The following is an 18,876-nucleotide window of genomic DNA, read 5'->3' on the forward strand; positions in this document are numbered from 1 at the left end:
TACAGCACGTGAGATATTCAGGCTTGACTTTTGTTCTGCCTTCATTCTCCTTATTGCACTCCAACTCAAAGAAACATCCAAATGGAATCTTTGTGATGCTTTAGAATGATGGCTAACTTGAAACTGAAAGAAAGAGCAATAAGCACAAAATACATAAGTTTTTTGAAAACAGACTGCTTTTATCTGGTTACCCAATTTGCATGCACTACCAGGTTGTATACAAATTTTCTCATGGGATCTGACACATTACACTGTTTCATAAATGATGAATATTTGGTTCATTTTTAATTGTATTCTCATGTGTGTGTGCGTGCGTGTGTTTCCTTAGCTTTTAAGTGCCACATATATGGTGCACCGAGTGTGGTGTTTCAGCTGCAGTGCAAAATAATTAATTAGTTATGCTCCTGGGGATGAAGGTATGTTGCTCGACCCAATAATGCTCAGCAACAGCAGAGCACTTAAAGTTGGCAGTGCAGAGAACCACCTGAAAGGTGGCTCTCCACACCATTATTGGGTCGAGCAACATAACCTTGGTCCCCCATTGTGACACTGAAAGCATTGATTGCTCACTAGTTAGTATAGTGAGTAGTCGAAGTGATTACCAATACCACCAGTGCTGGTAGTTTGAGGCACTCCACATTGTTAGCTGCAATCTTACTATGAATCGCAATAGGGGAGTTAATATACACCCCATTATGGAGTCTGCCAGTCTACAGTGTGATGAGTGCTGGCATGCATAATGCTGCATCACTGGCACTGGGGTTGTGATTCTATGATCGTGTCCAGTCTTCTTCTATCATATAGTTATATTAAAGGAGGCAGCAAAGCAACTAAGCAAACACTTAGCCACAATTATGAGAGCATCCTTGGACTCAGTGGAGGTCCCCACAGACTGGAGATGTGCAAATGTATAACCAATTCACAAAGGGGAATCGAAGGGTGACACGAGTAATTACAGACCAGTTAGTTTAACTTCTGTTCTGGGTAAAACAATGGAGTCACTGGTTAAAGATGCATTGCAGGATCATCTAGACAAGACTGCAGCAATAACTCAGACACAGCATGGGTTTGTTAAGGGAAAGTCTTGTCTGACAAATCTGATAGGATATTATGATGTGGTTACAAAGGAACTGTATGCAAAAAATAATTTTGATATCATATATTTGTATTTCAGGAAAGCTTTTGACACTGTTGTGCATGGACATGGAAGACTATTGTACAAATTGGAGCAGAATGGTATTAAGGATAAGTTGCCACAATGGATAAAAGAACGGTTGAGTGGGAGAAGACAGAGGGTGGTAATCAATGGGTGCTGCTCTTCGTGGACTAATGTTATTAGTGGAGTCCCACAGGGTTCAGTGTTGAGTCCATTGTTGTTTTGTATATTTATCAATGATATTGATGAAGGTATATCAAGCTTAGCGCCAAAGTTTACAAATGATACACAGTTGGCAGAGCTGTTAATGACAGTAATGGCAGTGTGCTACTGCAACAGGATCTAGAAAATTTGGGCAGATGGGCAGATGTGTGGTACTACATTTAAGGTGGTAGAAAATGAAAAAGACCTGGGAGTAATTGTGCAGTCAGATATGAAGTTTTCTGAGCAATGCAGACAGGCTGCTAGGGCAAGTCATGGGGTTTTGTCAATGATATATAGGAATTTTTCTAGCAGCGAAAAGGAAGTGATTGTCCCTCTGTATAAGGCAATGGTGAGGCCACACCTTGAGTACTGCGTACAGGTCTGGAGGCCTCATTTTAGGAAGGATGTAGCTTGAGCATGTACAAAGAAGGGCAACAAGATTAGTGAATAGAATGGAGGGATCCTCTTACCAAGAGAGGCTTAAGTTCTGCAAATTGCAGTGGCTGGAGACTAGGCACCTGCGCAGTGATCTGATTGAGGTGTATAAGGCCTTGAATGGGTTGAGCTCGCTGAATTCTGATGGGATCCTTCCACTTGTTCAGATTACAAACCTAAGGGGGTATAAATTCAAATTAAGAAAAGACAGATATAGAATAGATGTGCAGAAATTTGCCTTTAGCCAACAGGTGGTTAATTGCTGGAACAAACGTCCATCTGTTGTTGTGGAAGTTGATAGGTTAAATAAATTTAAGAAGGAACTGGACAGGTATTTGGAGGGAATGGTGTGTTTTTTTTTTGGCTGATGCTGCATACACTTGCTTTCTTGCATCACATGCCACTACTACTACTATATTAACCAGTGTGTGTGTATATATATATATAAATATACACACACACACACACACACACACACACACACACACAGTACACCATACACTGATTAGATGATGAAGAGACATCTCGCCCAAATTAACTTTTATTTAAAATATTATTTTAACACATTGTATTTTAATGCTTTTATCTTGTTTTATATCTGGTTTAGTGCTCTATTTATGTATTTTATTTTAATAAAGTCTAACTTAATCAGTTTGTTGGTTGTTACAAGAAATTATAGTGATATGCAGCCTGACACCCAAGGCCCGTTTTCTAGTAATACCTCAATTAATGAATCCTTTGCGAAGTTCCTTTATAACAAATTCAGTAAATAATACGTCAGCTTAAGACAGTATTGGCAATTAATCAAATTTATAAATCTTAATAATTTTTACTGTTAACTAAATTGTATTTAAACGAAAATCATGCCTCAGACTAGAGCAGCAAAGAAACATGCACAAAGTAGTGAAAGTGCTGTGGTTCGGGGGAGAGGAGAAGTGGGCAATTCTCCAAAATAGGGGTTTTAGAAAAATGGATTTAGAACAAGCAAATGGTATAACCATTTGCTTCATCAAGCAAACCGTATAAACAACTGCTTGTTCTAAATTCGCCTTTAGCCAGCAAGTAATTGATTGCTGAAACAGACTTCCATCTCTTATTGTGCAAGTTGATAGCTTGATAAATTTAAGGCTGAGCCAGACAGGCATTTGGAATAAATGGATGGGTGAAAATAATGGTTTTTTTTTTTTTTTTTTTTTTTTGGCTGATGCTGCATAAGCTTGCTTAGTTCATTATATGCCTCAACTAATGCTAATGCTTACTTGCCCAGCTGCAGAAAAGTATTCTACAAGCATTAGGGAATTAATTGCCCTAAAATACATGAAAAAAAAAAAGATGCTCCAAAGGTGATAGCAAACATATTATACTGGGTTTTATTGAGAATGCCGGGCAATAATTTTGTGTGGTATATGATACAAGTATCAAACAATTTATCTGACAAGTTTGAGGTATAAAACAAGTCAGTTTTTCTGAGTCTTCTGGTTTTCTGAACAAAATGTAGAATGTATACCTTTATTATTAGCCCACTGCACTCTGAAACATCAGCAGATAGCAGCAATCAGGTCTGTGCTGGAGTGGCCTCACATGAACTCCTTATTAAATTTTTGGAGTTATCTGAGTCCCTTGTTAAAAAAATTAGTTTGATAAAATTTAAGACTATTTTAACTAGGGATGACCCCTTGCTGAAATTCTTCTTGAGTGAGCTCCTGTTAACAAACTGACAGCACACCCCTGACAGCTTGTTGTTGTTGTGGTGTTTTCTGGTGCAAGGGCTACTTAGGCCATATTGCACCCCCTGACAGCAATCAAGAATGAAGTTCTCAGCTGTGTTCAGATAACTTTAATGCAGTACACACTTGCCTGTTTTATTCATTAAAATATTAAACAGCTAAAGAGTATACAATTAAAAAGGCAAAAGTAACAAATATGGTCATAATCAAACACATGAGAAAAATTTGCCATGGCGGTTCAATTAGCCATCAAGCAAACTTTTCTTGAGGTTTTTCATTTTCGGCACAACACATGCAGTACAACCCAGGAATGATATCTCCCCTCAATTTAGAAAGCAGTAAAGATTTAATTAACATAAAGACATATGTACAAGTATAGTGCAAACATAAAGATTATTAAAAATTAATATCAATAAATATTTATTTACAAAAAAAAAAAAAAAAAAAAAAAAAGTTAAGTACAGAACAGCAACAGTTCTAACTTGAGTTGCAATAATTGGAAGTCTAGAAATACAATCAAAAATAACACCTTCCCTATCAATACAGAGACACAGACACTTCAGGGGCATCACTCAAGTTAAGAGATGAACTAATTAGGAGCACAATATTGACAGTATCACAGCAAATTTTGCCATAAGTGTTTATACACAGAGGTAATACAAAGGTAATACTCTGGTTTTTCCACACAACTAAATGAGCTGCATTAGTAGCAGATCATGATTATGTGCTGATCTCACTGAATGAAATAAAAGAAATGCCATATTTCAGCATAAATTGGTATTTGCTGGTCCCTTCTTTACCATTATCTATCAATGCAGAACTGCACATTAAGATAAACTTGCTGCTTTTTAATTCAGTTGTTTCTGCTCTCTTTTAAAAGTTTACATTGTATTACACTGTACAGTAAACTGTAAAGAAAGCAATAAGTGTATACAGTAGTACTCCCTTATGTAGCAAGTCGTGGAAACAGGCATAAGTGACATTGATCATTTGGAGCGTTGTGTACATGTCTTTTATTATGTAACTAAGCCAATTTCTGTTTGGCACTGTTCTACTAACTGATTTTTCTGTAAACAATGCCTCAATAAAGAAGCAAATTTGCTATTATAAATTGACAATCATGGAAGTTCATCACTTTTTGAGAACTAAGTAAACTCAAAAACATACCACCCAACAAATCCCATAAACTGTTTTTGTGTGATGAAGATAAACAAATCTTTTGGTTTTAAAAAGTGAGTGACATGTATTGGTAAGAAATATATATGTAAAATTAATACCAATAAATATATCTGTATTAATTCATGTCTTTCTAGCCTTAAGCAAGTACTTTTAATTCAAGTTTAGGATACTGTACTCTGCATATAAATCGACCTTAAAATTTTAGATTATTTCTAGCGATTCAAAGGCCAACCTGTAACAGTAAATTTTGCATACTGTGTACTTACTTTAGACTATTGTGAACTCAGAAAACCACAGAGTATTTATTTACAGCAGTCAAAAGTCTGATAGCTATAAAAATATTAATAAATTGCATTTTAAGAACCAATTCATCATCCAATAGTGCTACTCAAATAATAAGTTTTGCACCAAACTGAGATGACCAAACTGAGTTATCGTGATTAAAAAAAAAAAAAATATACAGATTTTGAAAAGCTGCATTTCGGACTTGACCCCAATTTGACCATCCAAAAACCACCAAACATCAGCTTTAAGGTGTTTGTAATAAAATTTGTTAAGTTGGTAAATGAAAAAGACAACATTTTCATTATTTAGAATTAAAAACAAAACTCGACAAAAAATCTGAAAACTAATTATCAGATTACTGGAAGAGTTGGCAGGTATGTGCTCTGTTCACTCCAACTTTAATAATAACAGTACACACCAACATGTAAATCTTCATTGGTCACCTGTTAAAAAATATAGTAGTACTTCTGCAACTGACAATGAGATTTATGCAGTGATTTTATAATTGTTTCTATTAGAATTGAAATTAGCAGGAAGACATGCTGTAGACCCTTTTCCTAAAAAAAGTACCCAGAAACCTTCAAAATCACTATAATATAAATTGCATTATGTTTGTTTCAGACTATAACACATTTATATGAAAGAGTTGTTTATGCATGGGTACTGCACTTACATCATTTCTACTACCCAGGTAGTATGAATACATTGTTTAATTATATCTCATGCTGTGAATCAACTTTCACAACGAGTGGCTAAGGTATTGCACTGCTTTGAATAAGTAATGCTTCACCATGAAGAAATTTTTCTCCACTTGGCCACTCGTGAAAGTTGATTCACAATATGAAATATAATTAAACAATGCATTCATACTACCTAGGTAGAAATGATGTAAGTGCAGTACCCATGCATACTCTTAGGCATTTAGCCAAGAAATATTTTTAGAATATATTATATATTTATTATAAATACAGTGGTCAAGCATCTCTCATATTGTGGAGTTATACTTCATAACTGGGTTTTCATTATTGCAACAACAGGGTACCTGCCCACCCACTGATGAGCAAGCCAATAGCTTCAAAATGGTGCCATCTAGGTGGTAGTATCCACCAAGAATAAGTAACGCTAGTCTTCTCCACTGGTGAACACTGGGTAACTTAGCCAATTTAACATCATCCTCTATTGCAGTGACTTCTGATATACTGTACACCTGAAAATTTGCATATTGTTTCTGAACTTCAATCACAACCATATTTCTATTTCAAGATCCATCCCAGACAGGGAATGGATATAGTTCCACTAAGTAGAAGATAAACTAATTTTCAATATCATCAATTCTGGTAACCTCTACACTTTTTTAGCCTTTTCACTCTTCAAGAGTAACTTACTAAGAGAATAGTTTCAAGCCATGACAAACTAGCCTCTAACACATCTAAAACTGTTTTAGGTTGTAATTCAAGTGTGTGGATTTAGAATCTAAATTAATTCAAAGTGTGTCTAATTCAACCACATAATCACTGTTCTCTTCATAGTTACGAGTAGAGTGATAATGTTGTTCAAGTAATGGGCTACTTTTAAACAGCACCCGGCTTCACAAATTTTGAGAATTCAAATAAGACAGAATAATTCGAATAAGATAGTAATTCCATCTGGAGACATCTTAAATTGCAAATCTGTGAAGATACTCAGAAGAATTACATCCAGCTTATAAAAAGTGGCTTCATATTAAGTAGAAATATATAAAATGTTCTGTTCAAATCAGAAGAGAGAAGAAAATATTTTTCATTGCGAATTCAAAGGATTTTAACTTATCAAAACTGGTTGTTCTTTCTGTAATGATTAAATGATAATTATTTTTTCTACTGAAACTAGGTCTATGACCAGAACTTTCTCTTAATTTTCACTGTTACCTCTCTGTCTTTCTTTTCAGGGTTGGACTCTGATGTACATTAATATTTTACATAGATTCAGACAAAGATGGTTTCAGAGACGCCTCCTTAAAAAAAAAAAAAAAAGCAGCATTAGCAATGGTTTCCACTGATCAATCAATTTTAACAAACTTCTGCCAGATGAAAGCCAATGCAGATAAGTTATTATCTTGATCTTTTTGCCTCTTTTATTTCAGCATTTCTTTCCAAGAAATTATATATATACAAGGGTTACACAAAAGTTACCTATCTCGGTAATAAAAAATAAAATTAATTTGCAGCTTCCATAACATTATCATTACTTGAAAATTGATGCCTATACCGGTGTTTCTTCAGACTTCTAAAGAAGAAATAATCAACGTTGTGCGGGGGGGGGAGGACATGATCGAAGTCTGAAATGTAGGGCAAGTGATTTAACTCATGGAATCCGCAATCTCTCACAGGAGCGATTTCTTTATGGGACTGAGCAGAAAAGTGAAATGCATCTTTCAGCCATCATTAAAATCCAGGAGAAAATAAGTATATTAAAAAATTTTAATGTCATACTATGATCAGAAGTATGAATTTCTATTTGCTTATTTTATTAAATCACAGACAATCAGTGAAATACATGTTGCATACAATTTTTATTAAAAATCCAGGAGGAAATAACTAAAGTATTACAAAATGTTAGCAAATATTATGCTGCAAGGTATGCTGCAGTGACATGAAAACTGTACTTTTGTATATTATTAGTTAATAATTAATTAGTAATAAGATAATCACTTTTATACTTTCACTTCTATTAATCACAGAAGAAATTTAATTTATTTCTTAAATTTTGTTATCAGATTAACAAACATGCTGCATATTACCTAATCTGTTATTATAAACTACTGGCAAAAAAAAAAAAAAAATTAAATTTATATTCAATATTTTCATTAAAAAATTATATGCCTTTTAAGCTAGCCAAAAACACAGGTGCCTTTAAATGCAGTCTCTAAACAAACACTTCTCAATAGTATGCACACTACCAGCTAGCTGGAATTGTTCTATAGTAATGCATTATTTTTGGTATTTCTTGGGAACTACTAAAAACATACCAAATTAAACCACGCATCAATAACCTATTGACGAACAGGTTTTTTGAATTTTTAAATGTGTTACCTCTTTTCTGTACTTTTCATGATGTATTCGTAAGATTTCAAATTAACAGAACCTGCATTTTTTAGTAGCATTCCTTGAAATAGCCATAAAAAGTTAATTTAAAATATAATAATAATTTAACTATGATGTTTACCTCTGGATAAGAAAAATAATCCACAGCTAATCCTAATTCAGCATCAATCTGATCAGCATCATCCCATGGTACTAAATCAAGTTTTCCTGTATTGTGAACCTCTAGGGAAGTTAGAAGTTTTGAGTCAATGTACATAAACAATTATTACTGATAAAATATAATTTAAATACCTGCATTGGGTTGAAAAATTACTTTTGGGATTAATCAACATTATGCTTTGCAATTTAATAAATGTGGAATTCTCCAGGTTAAGGAAATTTTATAAACAATAAGTTTAGCAATATCCTTATAGGCTAAATGAATGATGCACAACTTTCATCTTGAGTAGCCCATCAAAACTTTGTGGCCCCGCAATAAACTTCAATGACAATTAATTATCATCACTAAAAATAATAATAAAAAAATTTCAAAAAAAAAAAAAAAAATACACACAGAGTTGGCTTTGCATTGGCAGGAATGGACTGGTCTGTGATGCTGGTGATGACTCAAAGTCACTGATATAACATTGTAGGTTTTTTGCAGCATTATTTTTTTATTGCAGCATTTATAAAGCAATGGTAAAATGCAGTCAAAAACCTGCACACTTGGTTTTTCTGGCACCTTCAACCTCTTTTAGTATGCTATTAATTTTTTTTATATTAAACTAAACATATCTTCAGTATTATAAACATGATAAATACAGTATTGGCATAATAATAATGCTATCATTAGTTTTTGAAATATTTTTTAGTATCAGTGAATTTATTGATACTATGTTGATGACATACACAAAGACACTCATTACTATAGTAAAAAGAAAAGCAAAAGAACAATTTTGAATAAAAAAAAAAAAGGTGACCTTTGATCGTGGACAGCGGGTATGAAACCAAATTTTAAGTATTCCTCTGAATACTGACGAACTTTTTTTTTTACTTGCACTACTCATTTTACTGTGCAACTGAAAGAAATAAATATAAGATAAATCAAAAACTAAAAATAAACTATGCATTAAAGTTAATTTAATTTTATTATATCAAAATTAATTATTAGCATGCTTTTTGAATGAATAAATCACACAAATTACTAAATTCGGGTTATTAAATCTGTGGTCTCTGTGAACAAGCAGATAAGTCTAATTTGTCAAAAATGAGATGAGTGCACTATAATAAAGTATTTATTATTATGTGACATGCAGATATCTTCGTTATTGTAGTTTTAGCGTGAGTAATAAATATTTCTATATTCGAATATATGCACGTTTATATGAGAGTGTGGAGTTTATTTTTCCTCTCCTGCAAATTCGAGTTTTTGGACTTATTTGCTTATTTACTGAGACCACAGAAATATACATATACGACAAATACATACCATTGTGTATCACGGTTCTTCATTAATAATAATTCTGTGCGCAGACAAAGTAATTTTTTATTTTAATCTGAGATCGCCAAACCTATCCAAATGTACAGTCACAATGCCCAAACGAGCGTTTGTATGAAAGGAATTACCTATTTCATATAACATGCAGAGTTTGTGGTAGGCTACAGTAGACAACCACTTTGCTTGTGCATTGCACATGCCATAAGCAATAGTCCAATACAGTATGTACTATTCCTTCACTAGGCATAGTAAGCAATACTCTCCGAGCAAACTGTAGTTGATATTACTCCAAACTTTCAAGTGCGGCTCTATAGAAAATATAACATTTAACGAATGCTTATTTCAAATTGAGATACCAACAATTCTTTTGTACAAGTTAAATCATAGTAGGTGGTTGTTTTAAACTCTAGACGAGCAATTTTTGAATTGCCCCCCTGAACAATCAAATTTCCCCCATGTGGGGCATGGGAACCCACATTGGGAAACACCACTCTAGAACATTGGGGATGAATCAGATTGGTCTACTTGATGTGGATGGTTCGAGTGGTGATCAATCTGCTCAGACAGCTGACAATCTGAATGATTATTTTGCATCTACATTCACACATGGGGAGTTAAGGAAGGAGAATGCCAGAAGTTAATCAAACTGTAACAGGGTGCTTAATGATTTTATAACTGAGAGCAAAGTGGATGAGAAATTGTTGAAGTTAAATATAAGAAAGGCACCTGGGGTGGATGGGATCCATCCAGTTATATTAAAGTAGTTGTCTAAAGTAAAGTGTATTTAGAGTCAGACGTCACCAGGGGTTTCCCCCATATCCACATAGTTTACATTGTGTGGTGATACAGTTCACTGTAAAGGCCAGAGATTTAGAAGTGTATGGATCTTAAGGTGTGTGGTGTCGTATACTGTTGTTCTTCTGGCCATTTAGCCACCAGATCTCAGCTGAGGCCTGACTTTGACCCACTTTTGTCTCATGGAGGAAGACCAGGTTCACCAGTATTTTTAAATAAGTATCTTGGCAGGTCCTGCCACCTAATTTCCAGAGATTTCAGTGGCTAGGACCTATAAAAAAAAAAAAAAAATAATAATAATAATATTTAAAAAAATAATAATATTTTTAAAAAAAATGTATATAGCGTGCCCACTGGTATGTTGAACACATACATATTGTACTTTCTTGGATAGACGGAGGTGCACTGGAGATTTAGTGGCCGAAGAGTTGGAGAAAATAATTTATAGAAATTAAAATTTTTGTGCAGGTCGTGTGCTGAGGGGGGAGACTGAAGATTGGGGGGAAAGGTAGGAAGAACTGGGATCAACAGAGAAGACGACCCAGGCAAACATCAGTGGGACATGCCCATGCCCCACCAGAAGGAAAAGTGGGGGGGGGGATGAAGGCCATTCTCCCCAGGTAGGGAGTACAGTGAGCTCAGCAAGGGAGCCGGCTCAGATCGCCAGTAAGGCTCTGCAGCAGTTTATCTGCTGTTAGTCTTGTCATTGGTGTTGCTCTCCCCACAGGTTCTGGCACTAAAGTTGTCTCGGTGCATATGCATTTGCGAGATGATGTCTCTCAGTGGTGACTTGCTCGTCTGCTTTGCCACTGACGTCTAGTTTCTGCTCTTTGTCTGGTAGGTGAGCTGTTACATGCAGTTTCTGCGAGTCAGCAATTTCTACCTAGCAGCACTGTCTTGGGTGGTTGTCGCTTCCAGGTCCATATGGAGAGTGTCTGTATGAGCATAATATCAAGATTTTCCTCATCAGCTTTCTTTGTAAGCTGTGAGGCGACTGCCTTTGACCGATGGGCATTCAGCTGTGTGAATTGTACCCTATTGTTGTTATATTGCTTATGGCATGCTGAGTTGATATTTCTCTTTGCCTTATTGCAGACAGGGCACTTGTTATCCCTGATCAAGTGGTCCGCCTGTAGTTTCTGCGACTTGCAGTTCACACATGTCGGAGGATCCTCATTTTTGGGACAGTCCTTATATTTGTGGCCCTTTTCGGCACAATAGCCACACGTGGGTACGGTTTGGAAGCAAGTATGCATTGTGTGTCCGAATTGGCCATGTCTGAAACATTTGGGGATGGTTACGTGCTTGTATCAGTGACTGCCCCAGTTTACGAATACCCTGTTTTATTGATTTTTGGTTCCCCGTGCAGCCGGTGAAATCTCCACCACCCAGTTTGTGCCGCTGCCAGATCTGGACTTTGTCTGGTATCTTGATGTTATTAGCATCGCTGGGTCTGCTCCTGGATGATCTTGTTGTAAGCTTCTTGCATAAAGTTCTTCTCGTAGTGTCTCTGGTGTTAGATCTTTATATGTGTTGTAGATGATTATGCTGGGTTCTCTCTTTTTTGGGGGCGCAGCTTCCAGTCCAAGGGTCAGTATCTTAGGGTTCCCAAATATCCTTTGGGCATCTTCTTTCATTCGGGTTTCTAAAATTATGCCCGCGTTCCTTATTTTCAGTATGGACTTGATTCTCGTTGTCTTGAAGTCATCTGCCAGTTTTGTAATTACTGTGTTTTCACAGCTTCACTTGTGGTGTGTTCTTCCGCTGATGTTGGTCAGAGAATGACCAAGAGTGGAGTGGGCAGAAGTGTTTTATGTTTGGTAATGGTTTGGGTTGGTATTACTGGTGTTTCCTTTGCATTTGTCCTCAGTGCTTCAGAGTATGTCGGGGAACGCTGTGGGATTTGTCTTGTCCCGTCAAAAGGTAGTACGTAAACCCTTAGTCATAATTATGAGAGCATCCTTGGACTCAGGGAAAGTTCCCCCCCCCCCAGAGACTGGTGATATGCAAATGTATTATTTCCAATTTTAAATGTATTATTTCCAATTATTCCAATTATATCCAATTCACAAAGGGGGGGGGAATCTAAGGGTGGTACAAGTAATTACAGACCAGTTAGCTTAACTTCTAGGATCATCTAGACAAGACTGCAGTAATAATTCAGACAAAGCATGGGTTTGTTAAGGGAAAGTCTTGTCTGACAAATCTGATTGAACACTATGATGTGGTTACAAAGGAACTAGATGCAAAAAATAAATTTTGGATTTCATATACTTGGATTTCAGGAAAGCTTTTGACACTGTTGCTCATGGAAGCCTACTGTACAAATTGGAGCAGTATGGTATTAAGGGCAAGTTGCTACAATGGTTAAAAGGATGGTTGAGTGGAAGATGACAGTGGTAATTAATGGATGCTGCTCTTTGTGGACTAATGTTACTAGCGGAGTTTCCCAGGGTTCAGTGTTGGGCTCACTGTTGTTTTGTATATTTATCAATGATGTTGATGAAGGCAATCAGGCTTAATGTCAAAGTTTTTAGATGATACAAAGGTTGGTAGGGTTGTTAATGACAGTAATGGCAGTGTGTTACTGCAACCGGATCTAGAAAAGTTGGGCAGATGGGCTGAGAAGTGGCAACCGAAGTTTAACGTTGACAAATGCAACGTACTACGGATAGAAGTAACCCCAGAGAAACGTACCAACCATGTGGTACAATTAGGGTGGCAGAAAATTAAAAAGGCCCTGGGAGTAATTGTGCAGTCAGATATGAAGTTTTCTGAGCAGTGCAGACAGGCTGCTAGAGCAGGTCATGGAGTATTGTCAATGATATACAGGAATTTTCCTAGTAGGGAAAAACAGGTGATTATCCCTTTGTATAAGGCATTGGTCAGGCCATGCCTTGAGCAAGTACAGAGAAGGGCAACAGATTGGTGAGGGGAATGAAGGGGTGATCTTACCAAGAAAGGCTTAATTTCTGCAAATTACAGCATCTGAATAGGCATCTGCAAGGTGATCTGATTGAGGTGTATAAGGCTTTGAATGGGTTGAGTAAGAGGAAGAATCTCAATTCTGATGAGATTCTTCCTCTTGCTCATATTACGAACCTGAGGGAGCATAAATTCAAATTGAGGAAAGACGGTTACAGAATAGATTTGCAGAAATTTGCCTTTAGCCAGCAGATTGTTGATTGCTGTAACAAACTCCCATCTGTAACTGGAAGTCCAAAGCTTAAATAAATTCAAGGAGGAACTGAACAAACATTTAGAAGGAACGGTTGTCTAAAATTTTTTTTTTTTTTTTTTTTGGCTGATGCTACATAAGCTTGCTTTTTTGCATTATATGCTTCTACTAATGCAACAATAAGGTTTCCCTCTAGGACTTCGGTCAGCAATGTTACAATACCTGCAAAGGCAAAAGAATGTGAATAAATACCAAAACACGGTCAGCTACAAAAACCACGGCAAACTCCTTTCCCGCTATTTGCTCATTAAATAGGGAACACGCGTGATTGGTCAGTCATCTACTGGCAAGGTCTCTGATTATGTGCTTGGTCAACAGCATAATGTCAGCTCATTCATACGAAATAAATCTAAAATAGTCCAATCTACAGTTCATCCTACCACATCTTAATAGACTTGTAAACTGCCCACGTTGGCACAGGCAAAGTGACCTGTCTACTATTTTTTACCAATAACACAAGAGGATAACTAGTATTTTAACATCTGTTCTGTTTGCAAAATTTCTACAGTATATAAATCCCCCCACCCCACGATTGGAGATGTTTAATGTATGCAAGTCAGGCACGTTTCATTCTTCCTTGATATTATATTTAGTACTTATAACATATTTATTTCAATAGAAAAATATGGGAGGGTACTTTTTCACCCCTTTTTTGACCTTATAAAAGGTCAAGAGCTGTGATTTATTTACATAACTGGTACTGTTAAGTGAATTACTGTCGCAACTGTTATATAAGTACAAACAGAGAGGGAAATGATATTCCTCCCATATCTCACTGTTAAAATGAATATTTTGTGGGGGGGGGGGAAGAGTAGTATTTCCCCATATGTGCCATTGTATAAAAGTAAAGTGCTTCACTTACACAACTAATTTTAAATTAAATACCAAGTAAAATATCATGCAAGTCCCAGATACCTAAAATTCTGCTGAAAGAAAAGTTAACAGCCAGGTATCTTATCTAAAGGTATCTTCTATACTATTTAGATAACATATTTGATGGTTTTCAGCATCCGATGTAAGTAACTGCCAAATGAGATGTTCAAATGGCTGACTGAAAAAAAACAAAGAAAAGCCCTGATAGCAAACCAAACATGTTCATTTCGGTAATACAGCAGATGCCACTTAATACAATCACTATGAAACTCTGCTAAACTAATAACAATAACCAAAGAAAGAAGAATGCAGCTCTTAAGTGTCATTTATTGATGCAGAGAAGAAATGTGTATGTATGCATGGACAGAAAGCATTAAAATCATGCAACATAAAATATTTTAATTGGACTGTCCATATTTCTTTATGAAAGTCATCAATAAAAATTAAACATTTTTCTGAAAATATATACCTACAAATAAAGAAAATATTAAAATTAAGAATTAGAAATGGGTTAATGCTAGGGTTACCATCCATCCTCTTTTAACTGGATTTTTTGTCTAAAATTTTTGTCCGGTTGGATTTTTATAAATTTGCCTAAATGTCTGGATTTTTATATTATACGCCATTTTTTTTATGTAAGCTCAACAAAAACTACTGAGTTACGTTATACAGAATCTTTTTGGGAATAGGAGACGATTCTTCAATTCGAATTTCCGCGTTGACAATTAGGCGGAAGACCCTGACGATGCTCAGTTTAGTGCATTAAGATTGTTACCAACCCACGCCTGCTTCAGAATTTACGCACATATAAATTACAGGAATTCTAGCATGTCAAATAAATACTGACAGTTAGAGGGACTGTTTTTTTCTCTAGAAATTGATTGCAGCACATGAAAACGTGGATTTGAGCTGTGTGCACACCAAATTTATCGAAAGTTGGGTACTGTCAACTGAATTTGGTATACTTATCAATGATCCAATCAAGAGGCAGACACTACTTTATTTAATACCAAAGTTTACCTTTTTTTAAAATACTGTTTTTCACTTTAATAACAAAAATATTTATTATCCATCTTTATACTTGTAGGTACTTTTCTGCAGTTAGGTTAGTTTAGTTGTGAATGTAAAACATAACATAACCTTAATAAAATTTATGCTTCACTACTCACAATAAAAAATATTTATTATTATTTCAATTATAAAAATTAATATTATAAAGACTATACTTTCCCTAAAATGCCTAAAAGGAAGTGCATGTTTACAGAAGAGATGAAAAAAAATTTCCATGTTTTTTATCTGGCCGAGAGGAATGGGAAGCTGAATGTAAAGTTTGCAGAATGGGGACATATGTTTCAGTAGCCAATAAAGGGGTTGGTAATTTGAAGCATCACATTGAAACTGAGAAGCACAAGTTAGCAGTTCAAGGTGAACTGCTATCTTGTGCTTCGGGAAAGGTAACAGATTTTTCTGTCAAAGCTGTCGGTAAAATAGAATATGATCTGGCTGCTGCAGAGGGTACCTTTGCTTTTCACACTGTTAAACATCATAGTAGTTACAAATCAATGGATTGCACAACTGTCATGTTAAAAAATGTATTTTTTGATTCTGAGATAGCAAAAAGATTTTCCTGCGCTAGAACCAAGACAGAAGCCATTGTAAAAACTTTGTACTTGCAAATCATTCTCTTAAATGTTACTGTAAAAACTTTAAAAGAAAAGAAAATTGCATACTGTGGGGTCTCAACTGATGGAAGTAATCATGGTTCTGAAAAAAACTTCCCATTAATTATTCAGTATTTTGATGTAAATGAAAGAGGGTTACAAACAAAATTGAATTACAGAAGATGCCTAACGAGACTGCAGATACCATTTCTACGTATGTTAAAGAAACTCTTGAAAAAAATGGTTTGTGTGAAAAATGTATTGCATTCACTGGGGACAATTGCAATACAATGTTTGAAGGACTGAGACAAAATGAAGAAGGGAATAATGTCTTTGCAAAATTAAAGAAATTGTTGCATAACAAAACTTTGATTGGAGTGGGCTGCCCTGTCTTCAAAATGCCGCAGAACTTTGGGAAGTTGATGTAGAGAACATTGTTTTTAAAATTTACCAGTATTTTCATAATTATACAGTCCAGACTGAAGAGCTTAAGGAATACTGCGAGTTTGTTGAGATTGAATATAGACAGCTCCTTTCTCACAGCAAGACGAGATGGCTTTCATTATTTCCAAGCATCACAAGGCTCATATGAAGATATGTTTCCAGCTTTACAGGCTTATTTTCTGTCCCAAGAAAAACCTCCCATTGTGATTAAAAGGTTCTTTGAAAATGGATTTAGTGAGATTCATCTTTGGTTCATGCAATCACTTATGAGTGTATTCCACACACACACATACAACGAATTGAAAGGGAAAGTAACTCGGCTGCAGAAGTGCTAGATGTCTTAGTCTCAGTGAAAGAAATTATCTCGAAACGGATGGATCACAACTTCATGCCATTAAGAGCAAAGGAAATGCTATACAAAAAACATGATGAAGGACTTGTACTTGAATGTGAAAATTTTTCTAGTGATACAAAAAAAATCTGTATAGAAATTGCATGGAATATTTAGATAAGTGGCTTCACCATATGGAATCCATTTCTTGTTTTATATGGATGAAAATGGATGCAGTACCAAGCTGGAACGCTGTAGAATGTTCTATTTCCTACTTGATTGACAAAGGGGTAACAATTGATGATGTTAAGTGTTTTGACCAATTTAACAATTTGAAAAAATTTTTGTGGGTCAAATGAATAATAAAGACTTTAAAAACATGCTTATACATGAAAAGTGGGCCAAATATTTTAGTAATTCAAAAAATATTGAATTCCATTCAAAAATTGCCCAGTTTTTCTTTGAAATTCCTCCTCACAATGCAAATGTAGAGAGAGTATTCTCTCTAATGCAAAGTCATTGGACGTAACCCCAGGGGCTCACATCTGGTGAGTATGGGTTTGGCACACCCAGGATCCTCAGCTGGATATCATCATCTTCTCTTTCTTGGTGATTCCCTTCTACTTCTCTCTCTCTCTCTTGGCGTAATTCAGAATTTTTTTTTTTTTTTTTTTTTGGCTGGTGCAGTATAAGCCTAAGGCTTCCTTGCACCATATGGCTAATAATAAGAAAGGAACAGGTTAAATGTCGATTCTGTAAAAAGGTATTTTGTTTTTGCAGTACAATTTCAAACATATGTCATGTATTGATTTTTACACATATTTGAGAGGCAATCCAGATCTATTGAAAGAAATAATTTCTCAAGACAAATATGAATGTACTAATCCTAAACATCAGCAAATGTAGTTTACATTGTCTTTATTTTATTATTTGCATAATATATTTGTCCTCTTTTCTGTCCTCTTTTTAATCCAAGATTAACTTTTTGTCCTCTTTTATTCGCCCCAAAACATGTAAATGTCCTCTTTTTATGAGTGCTGAAGATGGTTAATGCTCTACTTTAAAACAGTTAGGTTGGCAGGAACACCAACAACCAAAGAAGTTGTACGAAGCAGCATCAGTAACTAACCGGATGTGTACGAGGTCAAGAATAAACTGGTATGGTACATAATCACTTGCAATAAAGCAGAAAAAAAAAAGTGATAACATAAATGAAGAACTGATTATAATAAACGGCATTTTTCCCATGTATTAGTATATGACCGACTGGGACTTTGTAAAAGTGATAACATTACACAAATGGTAATGTTATTCATGATCACAATACATGGCGTATGCTGTATACAACATAGTTCACAGGTGGGCTACATAAAATTAACATTGTACATATATTGTTATAACAAGTGAGAGTATGTGAATGGGTGATTGAATGACATGTTCAAGTAACAAGATAAGCTGACTAGTGCATGGGTGTAATAGACTATAACATCATAGGTTTCAAGTGACTGATTGATTTATATAATGATTCAGATAAATCAATACTTAACAAAACAGTTTTCCTAATAGGATTCCAGTAGTTTACAGATAGTTTATTGCAGTTTCTTTCTTTACATTTGATGCTGATAACTGAAAAATTTGTTTCACTGGCAATTGATACCGAAGTGCTAAAGGTTTGTGTAGTTTTCATTTAATATTTCAGCTTCAAAAATATCATATAAAGGATGGTCAGTACTCAAGCAGTGTTTTTGGATGGAAACACAACAGAAAGGTCATTATATCCAACTAAGAAATACTGTTCAGGGTTTAGGCTTAAATGGATATCAGATGAATTAATGTGGCTCGTGGCAGAGAAAATAAATGCATGGGATGCATATAAATTATCAGGCGACACAGAAACCTATGGAAGATATAAGCTAGTCTGTAATCATCACAAAGGAGGTTAAGGCAAACAAAGACAGATTACGAGAAACCTTGGCAAAGGATACAAA

General features: G+C 35.3%; 1 protein-coding gene across 6 annotated transcripts in view; it reads right to left on the bottom strand.

Annotated features, from left to right (window-relative positions):
- The window catches only part of DEF8 (differentially expressed in FDCP 8 homolog), a 188,322-nt gene that overhangs the window by 126,047 nt on the left and 43,399 nt on the right, over positions 1-18,876 (bottom strand). For all 6 annotated transcript variants that reach the window (XM_090371955.1, XM_090371954.1, XM_090371953.1 and 3 more), the window contains one exon: positions 8,191-8,291. In XM_090371955.1, coding sequence (XP_090228081.1) covers positions 8,191-8,291 — 101 coding nt within the window. The remainder of the gene's footprint in view (positions 1-8,190; positions 8,292-18,876) is intronic.

Source organism: Mastigoproctus giganteus, chromosome 4, assembly GCF_048544385.1.
Source record: "Mastigoproctus giganteus isolate SK-2022 chromosome 4, ASM4854438v1, whole genome shotgun sequence".
Taxonomy (NCBI): Eukaryota; Metazoa; Arthropoda; class Arachnida; order Uropygi; family Thelyphonidae; genus Mastigoproctus; species Mastigoproctus giganteus.